The sequence below is a fragment of the Mandrillus leucophaeus genome, unplaced genomic scaffold (genome assembly GCF_000951045.1).
Source record: "Mandrillus leucophaeus isolate KB7577 unplaced genomic scaffold, Mleu.le_1.0 Scaffold2, whole genome shotgun sequence".
Taxonomy (NCBI): Eukaryota; Metazoa; Chordata; class Mammalia; order Primates; family Cercopithecidae; genus Mandrillus; species Mandrillus leucophaeus.
This window is the reverse complement of record NW_012102031.1, coordinates 4446925-4459287: the sequence shown is the minus strand read 5'-3', so window position 1 is coordinate 4459287 and position 12363 is coordinate 4446925. Positions and strand designations below refer to the sequence as shown.

The window sequence follows — 12363 nt, the reverse complement described above, 5'->3', positions numbered from 1 at the left end:
ATCTCGGCTCGCTGCAACCTCTGCCTCCTGGTTCAAGCAATTCTCCTACCTCAGCCTCCTGAGTAGCTGGGATTACAGGCGCCCGCCACCACGCCCAGCTAATTTTTTGTATTTTTAGTAGAGATGGGGTTTCACCATGTTGGCCAGGCTGGTCTTGAACTCTTGACCTCAGGTGATCTGCCCACCTCGGCCTCCCAAAGTGCTGTCTACGTTATTTCTGTTTTCCCTTATAGACTTTGAGCAAATGTATACAAACACAAATATGTAACTTCAATCGTAATATGATTTATATATGATTTATCTGGCTGACTTTGATAGCTCTAAGAAGTCAAATATATATGTATATGATTTTTATATCCCACTTTATCTACTTTACTTTAGATTTTCATGTAGTTACGTTGCCTTCAAAATTATCATTTAAGATGATATATCGGCCGGGTGCGGTGGCTCACACCTGTAATCCTAGCACTTTGGGTGGCCGAGGTGGGTGGATCACGAGGTCAGGAGATGGAGACCATCCTGGCCAACATGGTGAAACCCCATCTCTACTAAAAATACAAAAAAATTAGCTGGGTGTGGTGGCAGGCACCTGTAGTCCCAGCTACTTGGGAGACTGAGGCAGGAGAATGGCATGAACCCAGGAGGCGGAGCTTGCAGTGAGCAGAGATAGCGCCACTGTACTCCAGCCTGGGTGACAGAGCAATACTCCATCTCAAAAAAAAAAAAAAAAAAAAGATGATATATCATGTTACTATGTGCTATAATTTAATTAACTACTCACTGATTACTTTCGGTTACTATTAATATCATCGGTAGCTTGGAGCATGTCGTTCCCCTTCCTCTGGGGTTATTTATTTAGTGTGAATTTCTTAAAATGCTAATATTGGATATTACTATCTTTGTGGTTAATATATACCATTAGATGATTTTTAGGATAAAACTAAAACATGATGACTATAAAAAATGTAAAAATATGTAAAAGAGGAAACTTCTGACACCCAAAGGAGCCCACCGAAACATCTGGATGGCCCAGATGACTTCCTAACTGGGCTCTGGCCATGGACAATGGAAGAACAGTTAATGATTTGCGGCACTGACTCTGGGTCAGATGACTGGAGTCAGGTGGCAGCTCTGTCATGTGCTGGCTGAGCCACCTTTGCAGGACACTTAGCTCAGCCACTGTCAATGGATTGTATGACAGCTCCAATGCAGACTCACATCCCCCTTAGGCCTTGTGCTGTTTTGGAATTTCCTAGGCCAAAAGGTGTAAGAAGGATATGAACAACATACTGTTTCAGATTCCCCAGCATTTAAAGGTTTGGATACTTAAGACCTAGGCAGTGTAAAGAATAATCTAAGGGCCGGGCACGGTGGTTCATGCCTGTAATCGCAGCACTCTCGGAGGCTGAGCTGGACAGATCACCTGAGGTCAAGAGTTCGAGACCAGCCTGGCCAACATGGTGAAACCCCATATCTACTAAAAATGCAAAGTTAGCCAGGTATGGTGGTGCATGTCTGTAATCCCAGCTACTTGGGAGGCCGAGGCAGGAGAATCACTCAAACCCTGGGGGCAGAGGTTGCAGTGAGCAGAGATCGTGCCACTGCACTCCAGCCCTTCAGCCTAGGTGACAGAGAGACCCCATCTCAAAAAAAAAAAAAAAGAAAAAAGAAAAAGAGAAGAAGCCAAGGAGGATCTGAACCGGGGGGCTGTGCAGTGGGGCCAGATCACTGCAGAGGAGGCAGGGGAGAGAGCCTGTCTCAAGTCAGAGGACTGAGCAGGAAGTGGCGCTTGCCATCAGTGAGCTGCATGACCCTGTGACAAGTCACCTTACTGCTCCTGAATCTCAGCTTCCTGAGGTATCCACAGTAAGTCTGCAGTGGCACAACTAGCATGGGGTGTGACTCAGAAGAGTCGCACAGGGGCCTGCAGTGTGGACAGCCCCTTGGAGCTGCGTGGCACCGTGGCTCGGGATTAGATCTGAACATCTCTGAGCGGAGACACCTTCTAAGTTCTAAAAAATAAGCAGACACATGACCTCTGTCACACTCCATATTCTGAGGCTGGGGTCAGCTCTGCCCTTTTGAGGGTGTTATGAGAAATTCTAGATTTAGGAACTCTGTGATTTTCCTTCATAATCACTACCCAGGCACCAAGTATTCTCCTACCCAGGAATAAAATTTATTTCATACCTAGCAGAAGCCAGTCAGAAACAGACCCAGCAGTAGATCCCTTACCCTTTTTATAACAGAAGATCTGGCATGTCTGAGTTCTGAGCCTTTGCAGGAATACTGAGATTTTCTTTGTCTCTTGACTGCAGAAAAATGGAGAAAGAGATAAATGAGGAACCACAGGGTCTGTCCACAGCTGTACAGTGCTTACAGCTGTACTTTTTCCTTCCACCTGAGCTGCCAGAGGACACTCCCACTACTAGTCTCATAGATCCCAACTGTGTTGCTAACTTATCTGATTAGACCACTTGATCCAGAGAAGCAGCAAGGAGGAGCACACTGACTGTGACTTTAGGTAAGTTACTCCCCTCCCTCCAAGGCTATTTCCTCGTTTATAAAATATATTAAATGGTACCTACCTCCCAGGTGTTATAAAAATTTAACAAGGGACCGGGTGTAGTGGCTCACACCTGTAATCCCAGCACTTTGGGAGGCTGAGGTGGGCGGATCACTTGAGGTCAGGAGTTAGAGACCAGCCTGGCCAACATGGTGAAACCCGTCTCTACTAAAATACAAAAATTAGCTGGGCACAGTGGCGAGCCCCTGTAATCCCAGCTACTCAGGAGGCTGAGGCAGGAAAATTGCTTGAACCCGGGAGGCGGAGGTTGCAGTGAGCCGAGATTACACCACTGCATTCCAGCCTGGGTGACAGAGTGAGGCTCCAGCTCAAAAAACAAAAAATAAAAAAAAAACAAGGGAATGTGGATAAAAGCACCTGGTGTCACATGTAGGTGGTCTCTAAATGGTACTGTCCCTCCCTCCTTCCTTGCCCAATGTCAAAAAGTCAGGTTTAAGGCTCCTTCAGAAGATAGAAACATCCTCATCTGAAACTTGGGATTCCTACTCAGTTGCATTTTAGATACTAAAAAAAAAAAAAACAAACCCCATGAAAACAGCATCAAGGCTAAGGGAAAGGTTTTTGCCTTTGTCTCCTGGACTGCTGCGAGTTTTCTCTCTTAAAGCCTTCTTCTCCAATTCAAATCTCTCAATTGCCTTCAAAAACCAAGAAAAAGAGGGGCATTAGGGATTAATGCAAATCCTGGAGAAGGGTGGGGTTAGGGACTGGGCCTTTTCTCTCATTGGTACACAAAAGATCTGGAGCAAAGTTTGTGGCCAGTGCCTTGTCTTTCTCCAGGTGGTAGGTCCTGGTGGCCTCAATGTCACTGACATCATCCCCCATAGTGTCCCCACTGTCTCACGCTGCCCCTTCTTCTAGGAGTATGTGATTTAGAGCAGGAATTAGAAATTAAACAAGCGATTGTTTAATCTCTTTGTAAAAGGGAGATAATAATATCTAATTAATATCTAATAATATCTATCTTCCAGGGCAAGTAAGACCATTGGGTACCATCCAGCCCACCTGGCCACCTTCTGACTGTGGCTATACGAGTGAGCCAGCCGCTGGCTCATCCAATGGACAGGCCATCTGAGTCCTGATCCACAGAAGCCTGAACAATACACCTTATGGTAAGCTTTAAGGTGGGGTGGTTTGTAGCACAGCAATGGATCTTTGAAGCAGGTGTGATTCTGCACGCAAGGCTCCAGCAAGTGCCCCAACCTTTATCCAGTCTCCAGTGATGAATTTCTTTTTTCCTTTTTTTTTTTTTTGAGACAGAGTCTTGCTCTGTCACGCAGGCTGGAGTGCAGTGGCGCGATCTCAGCTCACTGCAAGCTCCGCCTCCCGGATTCACGCCATTCTCCTGCCTCAGCCTCCTGAGTCGCTGGGACTGCAGGTGCCCGCCACCGCGCTCGGCTAATTTTTTGTATTTTTAGTAGAGACAGTGTTTCACCAGTGTTAGCCAGGATGGTCTCGATCTCTTGACCTTGTGATTCGCCCGCCTCGGCCTCCCAAAGTTCTGGGATTACAAATGTGAGCCACTGCGCCCGGCCTCTTCCAGAGTTCTTATAACGGTCAAAAATAAAGTGTTTTATGTATTTTAAAACACTGGCAAAGAGGCTATCAGATAGGAGCTGCTCAATAAGGGATATCTATTATCTACCTTGACCTCTCAAGAGAGACCTCTCTTCACCTCTGACTCCTCCCCACCCCCATCCTCCTACCCCTTGAAAAGCAAGAAAGAAAAATGAATGCTAGTGACCCAAGTTGCACTGACTGTCAACCAAGAGTCCAGCAATGAGCTTGGGTAACAAAGTTAACGAACAACTATGAGTCTGTGTTTTTGCCCTCAAGGGACTTACACTCTATTTGGAGAGCCAAATCAGCACTCATGGAACAATTAAATGCTAAACTGCAGTGATTATGAATCAAAAAAGTGAGGTCAATGTGGGCCAGAGCAGTCACAGCCAAATGTCCAGAAGAGGCGGACATGAGTGTTAGTGGCATCAGGCTCCGACTTTCCCCAGCTTGATAACTGGGAAATACCTCTCCAGGCCTCCCCCATCTTTCCCTCGCATGGGCCCTCCCTGGTCTGCATGAGTGAAAGGTACTGGGCATGTGTGCAGGGGTGTGTGTGTGTGCCAGGGGTTGGGGTGCCATCACAGGCGTTAGTCTATGTATTAACATTGTTGCTCCAATTAAGTCAGCTGAAGTTTAAGGCATGAGGAATGAATTGGATGGGTATGAGTCACTGTAGCAATATAGCAATGCCTCTGATCTTTACCAATGTCATTGTAGCAGACACTGTATGGCCTGGAAGGATGGATAAGATTTGCACAGAAAGAGGGGAGAAAGGATAGTTGAATGTTGAAAGAAGAGCAAGTTTTGGAGGAAAGATGATAAGACCAGCATTAGGCTGAGTTTACCTTTGAGATGACTTCAGGGCCTACAAGTAGCGCCATTCTCCAGGAAGGCAACTCCCAAACCGGACCAATGACCAGCATTTTGGGGAAGTATTCAAATACACAGATTCCCCGGCCTTCACATTAGAGATGCTTATTTCCTAGATCTGCATTGTGTCCTGAATTTTTAATGCATTTATAGTGGCTCCTGAATAAAAAATTAGCCGGGCGTGGTGGCACGTGCCTATAATCCCACTACTCGGGAGGCTAAGGCAGGAGAATTGCTTGAACCCGGGAGGCGGAGGTTACTGTGGGCCGAGATCGCACCATTGCACTACAGCCTGGGCGACAAGAGTGAAACTCCATCTCAAAAAAAAAAAAAAAAAAAGAGCCGGGCGCGGTGGCTCACGCCTGTAATCCCAGCAGTTTGGGAGGCCGAGGTGGGCAGATGACGAGGTCAGGAGATTGACACCATCCTGGCCAACATGGTGAAACCCCATCTCTACTAAAAATGCAAAAAAATTAGCTGGGCGTGGTGGCGGGCGCCTGTAGTCCCAGCTACTTGGGAGGTTGAGGCAGGAGAATGGCGGGAACCCGGGAGGCAGAGCTTGCAGTGCGCCGAGATCGCGCCACTGCACTCCAGCCTGGGCGACAGAGCAAGACTCCGTCTCAAAAAGAAAAAAAAAAAGAAAAAAAAGAAAAGAAAAGGAAAGAAAAGAAAAACCTGCGGGTGAACTCGCCTGCAGCTCACTGGATCTCTCAAAGAGTAAATCTTCATCATTGTAATCCTCTGCCTCACACCACTATGAGCAAGTGAGCTGTAAGGGACCATCCAGTCTGAGCAGCATGGGAAACTGACCCCAAAACAATGTACCCAGCACCATCCAGGAGCAGGTCTTCAGTAGCGACCTGTTGGTTGGCTGACATTTCTTTGTTGTCCTCATTTTTAAATCTCTATCTCCATATCTTACAGATCTTTAGATTTATGCCTCAGATTTCTTAAGTGCAGTTAAAAATAAGAAACAAATATACACCATTGCCAAAATCCAAAATAGCCAAAAAGACACTTACAGATGATTCATGCCCATGTTCTTCCATCTTGCGGGAGCTGTGCTACACAACAGCTACTTGCTTAACATTTAGCACTCCTGCCTCTCAAAAAGATATGTGTGTGTGTGTGCGTGTGTGTGTGGGTGTGTTTGAGAATTATTGAAGGGTTTGTATTTTTTCCCAATAAAAATGTACCAAAATTAACTTTCAGACTTCTCATTTCAGGTCCACACGTAAGGATCTCGTAAGTCACCATTCCATCCCTATAATAAGTAAAGGTGAATAAACTGAAAAATTAACAACTCATATATCGATCAGAGAAGTGAGGTCACAGGGCAAACTACTGCCTGAAAACTGAAGACAGGCAGGTAGATACAGAGAATCACAACCAGCAGGAGGATAAACCCATGGGCAGAAACCTCCATGGGAACCAGTAGCAAAGCCACAACTATCATAAATGAATTCTGGAGGCTCCGTGTAGACACCCTGAGAGGTGAAAACTACAGCGATCACACAAATGAACTCAAAATGGATCAAAATCAAATGTAAACATAAAACTATAAAACTTCCAGAAGACAACAGGAGAAAACCTAGGTGACCTTGGGTTTGGTCATGACTTTTTAGATATGATACAGAAGGTACAATCCATGAAGGAATTAATAAGCTAAATTTCGTAAAATTGCAAATTTCTGCTCTGTGAAAAGACACTGTCAAGAGAATGAAGTGACAAGTCACATACTAGGAGAAAATATCTGCAAAAAAATATCCAACAAAAGGCTGTTATCCAAAATATCCAAAATATTCAAAGAGGTCGGGCATGGTGGCTCATGCCTGTAATCCCAGCAGTTTGGGAGGCCGAGGTGGGCAGATCACTTGAGGTCAAGAGATCGAGACAATCCTGGCCAACATGGTGAAACCCCATCTCTACTAAAAAATACAAAAATTAGCTGGGCATGGTGGCGGGCACCTGTAGTCCCAGCTGCTCGGGAGGCTGAAGCAGGAAAATTGCTTGAACCCAGGAGGCGGAGGTTGCCGTGAACCGAGATCACGCCACTGCACTCCAGCCTGGCGACAGAGCGAGACTCCATCTCAAAAAAATAAAAAATAAAAGTTCATTCATTTTTTAAAAAATTAACGTTGAGTGCTCAATTGTGTAAACACGTTTTCAAATAAATGGAGAGGCCCCAGGGCACTGTGACGCCTTGATGATCCCCAGGGCCCACCCCGTCAGAAGCTTCGTCTCAGCTCCAGCACAGGTAACTCACCAGGCTGTTGGCCGATGGCTCGGTACGCAGATTTATGTCAGCAATCTTTTGGTTCACCTGGTGCATAGAGCCAATAAGGCATGCTGGGAGGTGAGTCTGCTAAGGAAACTCAGGGTGATGATGACACACAGAACAGGATGGGGCTTGTCTGGTGAGAAGGGCAGCCCCTGTCTACACAGCCTCTCTCCTTAAATTATTTTTTTGCAAACATTCACATTTTTCACATTTCTTTCTTCCTTTTTTTTTTTTGAGACAGGGCCTCGCTCTGTTGCCCATGCTGGATTGCAGTGGTGCAATCATGGCTCACTGCAGCAGACCTCCTGGGCTCAATCGATCCTCCCACCTTAGCCTCCCAAGTAGCTGGGACTACTGGCACACACTACCATGCCTCACTTATTTTTAAAATTTCCTGTAGAGATGCAGTTTCGCCATGTTTCCCAGGCTGATCTCAAACTCCTGGGCTCAAGTGATCCACCCACCTCAGCCTCCCAAAGTGCTGGGATCACAGCATGAGCCACCGCACCCAGCCCATATTTCTTTATCTTGTTTTAAATGAGATACTTTGCAAATTATAAATGAGAGTTGACCATATTATAGACACCTTGGAACATACAAAAAGTGAAAAAGAGTCATCCATAATGCCACCATCCTAACAACTCTGTTAGGACTTGGGAACTTTCCTTCTAATATTTTGTACATACATATTTTTGTCTGTATTTATAATCTCAGTGTAAGCCTGTTTTACTACTCTGACTTCTCTTCCAGTCATTATTATTATTATTATTATTTGAGATGGAGTCTCACTTGCTCTGTCACCCAGGCTGGAGTGCAGTGGTGCGATATCAGCTTACTGCAACCTCTGCCTCCTGGGTTCAAGTGATTCTCCTGCCTCAGCCTCCTGAGTAGCTGGGATTACAGGCGCCTACCATCACGCCTGGCTAATTTTTGTGTTTTTAGTAGAGACAGGGTTTCCCCATGCTGGCCAGGTTGGTCTCAAACTCCTGACCTCAGATGATTCACCCACCTCGGCCTCCCAAAGTGCTGGGATTACAGGCGTGAGCCACCACGCCCGGCCACTCTTCCATTCATTATTATGAGTATTTTCCCTTTGGCTAAAGGATCTTCATGATAAGCATTTTAAATGACATTATACTAATCCATGCAGAGGATACACCTTAATATACTTAACTGTTCCTTGGATATTAAAAATTTAAGTTATTTATACTTTTTGGCAATTATAAATAATGCCGGCTGGCACGGTGGCTGACTCCTGTAATCCCAGCACTTTGAGAGGCCGAGGCGGGCAGATCACGAGGTCAGGAGTTTGAGACCAGCCTTGTCAGCATAGTGAAACCCCGTCTCTACTAAAAATAAAAAAAATTAGCTGGGTGTAGTAGCGGGTGCCTGTAATCCCAGCTACTTGGGAGGCCGAGGCAGGAGAATCGCTTGAACCCAGGAGGTGAAGGTTGCAGTGAGCCAAGATCGTGCCACGGCACTCCAGCCCATGCAACAGTGTGAGACTCCATCTCAAAAATAAATAAAATAAAACAAAACAATGCTGTGTGCCAGGCTCGGTGGCTCATGCCTGTAATCTCAGCACTTTGGGAGGCTGAGCGGGTGGATCACTTGAGGTCAGGAGTTTGAGACCAGCCTGGCCAACATGGTGAAATACCGTCTCTTCTAAAAATACAAAAATTAGCCGGGCGTGGTGGCACACGCCTATAGTCCCAGCTACTCGGGAGGCTGAGGCAGGAGAATTGCTTGAACCCGGGAGGTGGAGGTTGCAGTGAGCTGAGAGCATGCCACTGCACTCCAGCCTGAATGACAAAACAACAACAACAACAAACAAAAAACAAAAAACAGAAAATGAAAAATAAATAAAGAATGCTGTGATGCACGTGTGATGTCACATAGAGAGCTGTTTCCATATTTTAGAATATTTCTTTATGAGAGATTTTCAGGTGACAGATGACTGTGTCAAAGGGTATCTCGACCTTATCACTTAAAATCTGTTCAGTTCTATGGCCCCTCTTCCTACTCTCTCAGCTTTTACATTTCTTTCTGTCTTAGCCTCTATTGATCTAGGATATATCCTTTGTAAAACCCCCATAATCCTATCACCCCTCACTGCCTTCACATAAAGCAAGGTTCACTCTTACTTCCATTACCCTCGAGTGTTCTTACAAATCAGAGGATACTTGAAAAAGGAAGACACCAAGAAGGGACATGACAAATCACAGTAGGTGAAATGGACTTGTTAGGTGTGGGATTAAGAAGAAAGCGGGGACATTAGAAAGCAGCCCTGCAAAGTGAAACCCTGAAGCAAATTCTGATGGGATGACACTTTGCCTCATCTTAAGAAGGGCTTCTGAGAGGCACAGAAGGTGAGGGGGGCAGAGTGGTACCTGCAGCTGGGCTGGCAGCATGGCTTGAAGGTAAATGAGTCCCACAGGAGATGGAAAGACCTGGAGTTATTTCCAGCCCGAGAGGGTTATTTGCTGGACAAGCTGTAAGGTCCTCCAGAGATGGAGTTCTGTGACCCTGGAATACAACTCAGGGTCAGACGCGAGACAAGGATGAACGAAGACAGGGCCAGGGCAAGTATAAGATGCTGGTAAAGCCTGGATGATGCCAGAAGGAGCAGATTTGGGGCCAGGGAGAAGGGCTGGCAGGTGAAAAGAGTCAAGGTCAACCTGATTAAAAAAAAAAAAAAGGCCGGGCACAGTGGCTCATGCCTGTAATCCCAGCACTTTGGGAGGACGAGGTGGGCAGATCACCTGAGGTCAGGAGTTCGAGACCAAACTGACCAACATGGAGAAATCCTGTCTCTTCTAAAAATACAAAATTAGCCGGGCGTGGTGGCAGGCGCCTGTAATCCCAGCTACTTGAGAGGCTGAGGCAGGAGAATAGCTTGAACCCGGGAGGTAGAGGTTGCAGTGAGCCGAGATCGTGCCACTGCACTCCAGCCTGGGCGACAGAGTAAGACTGTGTCTCAAAAACAAACAAACAAACAAACAAATAAACCCAAGCAAACAAAATATCCAAAGAACTCTTAAAAACTCAACAATAAGAAAATAACCTGATTTAAAAATGGGCTACAAGTTGGGCGTGGTGGCTCACGCCTGTAATCTCAGCACTTTGGGAGGCTGAGGAGGGTAGATCACCTAAGGTCAGGTCGAGACCAGCCTGACAAACATGGTGAAACCCCATCTCTACCAAAAATACAAAAATAAGCCAGACATGGTGGTGGGTACCTATAATCTCAGCTACTCTGGGGTCTGAGGCAGAAGAATCCCTTGAACCTGGGAGGCAGAGGTTGTGGTGAGTCGAGGCTGCGCTACTGCACTCCAGCCTGGGCAACAGAGTGAGACTCCGTCTCAAAAAAAAAAAAAAAGAAGAAAAAGAAAAAGCTGGGTTTCATGCTCATCTGTCTGAGGGTGGAGGGTTGCACCACAACTTCTTAGTTGCTATCAATAACATCTATAATTCTTTGGGAGGTCGAAGGGAAACAAAGCAACCATTTTTTAAAATTAACTTTTAGGCCGGGTGCGGTGGCTCACGCCTGTAATCCCAGCACTTTGGGAGGCCAAGGAGGGCAGATCACGAAGTCAGGAGATCGAGACCATCCTGGCTAACACGGTGAAACCCTGTCTCTACTAAAAATGCAAAAAAATTAGCCGGGCATGGTGGCAGGCACCTGTAGTCCCAGCTACTAGGGAGGTTGAGGCAGGAGAATGGCGTAAACCCGGGAGGTGGAGCTTGCAGTGAGCTGAGATTGCGCCATTGCACTCCAGCCTGGGTGACAGAGTGAGACTCCGTCTCAAAAAAATAATAATAATAATAATAAAATAATAAAATTAGCTTTTAAAATCTTCTTCCCCATTCTTTCAACAAATACTTCCAGAACTTCTTCCTTTGGGGCTCTTTCTGATTATATTAGTAAAAATACTGGAGTCAAACAATCCTTCACAATCTCAAATTCTTTTAGAGGATAGGTAGCATTTAAGTAACTGAAAAAAATGTATCTGGCCGGGCGTGGTGGCTCATGCCTGTGATCCCAGCACTTTGGGAGGCCGAGGCAGGTGGATCATTTGAGGTCAGGGGTTCAAGACCAGCCTGGCCAACATGGTGAAACCCCATCTCTACTAAAAATATAAAATATTAGCCAGGCGTGGTGGCAGGCACCTGTAATTCCAGCTACTCAGGAGGCTGAGGCAGGAGAACTGCTTGAACCTGGGAGGTAGAGGTTGCAGTGAGCCGAGATTGTGTCACTGCACTCCAGCCTGAGTAACAGTGTGAAACTCTATCTCACAAAAAAAAAAAAAAAAAAGACGAAGAAAGAAAAGAAAAGAAAAGAAAAGAAAAAAAATGAATGTATAAGGGACAAACTAATAAGTAATGTGCATTATAGACCTGAGCACTGATTAGATCTCTGTAGCATGACTCAAGTTAGGTGTATTTGGTCTGATTGTAGGCAACACCACCAGAAGGATACAGGGTGGATTGTTCTCTAACTCCTTCCTCACAGTCTTCACCATTGTATCCCGTGCGACAAGCGAGACAGCCAGGTGCTCATCCACTGGTATCATCGGTAGGGCGGTGAGGTTGATGACCTCCATCTTCCTGAAGTGATCCATTGTCCAATTTCTTGTAAATGGACAAACAAAAATCTTCTACTTTTAAGAGCCTCTCATTTCCCACTCTAGTCTTGTCCTTTGTTTAATCAGTCTCCTGGAAATCATAAACGGCATAGAGCCAGCTCAGAAAACACAAGAGGAAGAGCCCAGCCACGTTCACCAGCTACGCAGGGTTGATGGCGAAGCACATGTCCCATGCCTGCACGGGAATGAAAGGGTTCCGTCTGAGAAGCCCATTCTTAAATGAAGATTTCAAGGTATGTGGACTTGTTCTTCCAATGTCTGATGCCCGACTCTCCCTCTGCCTCTCCCCCATGATGAAAATTGTTCTAGTCTTAAAAGTAAGGAGACTTGGCCGGGCGCGGTGGCTCAAGCCTGTAATCCCAGCACTTTGGGAGGCCGAGACGGGCGGATCACGAGGTCAGGAGATCGAGACCATCCTG

The 12363-nt window shown here is 46.0% G+C and overlaps 1 protein-coding gene across 1 annotated transcript in view; it reads right to left on the bottom strand.

Annotated features, from left to right (window-relative positions):
* FAM227A (family with sequence similarity 227, member A) overlaps positions 1-12363 on the bottom strand; it is a 95420-nt gene that overhangs the window by 70761 nt on the left and 12296 nt on the right. Inside the window, exons 2-5 of the mRNA XM_011979125.1 lie at positions 11779-12014; positions 7284-7366; positions 3153-3222; positions 2236-2312 (exon numbers count right to left, since the gene is read on the bottom strand). Coding sequence (XP_011834515.1) covers positions 2236-2312; positions 3153-3222; positions 7284-7366; positions 11779-11920 — 372 coding nt within the window. The 5' untranslated portion in view covers positions 11921-12014. The remainder of the gene's footprint in view (positions 1-2235; positions 2313-3152; positions 3223-7283; positions 7367-11778; positions 12015-12363) is intronic.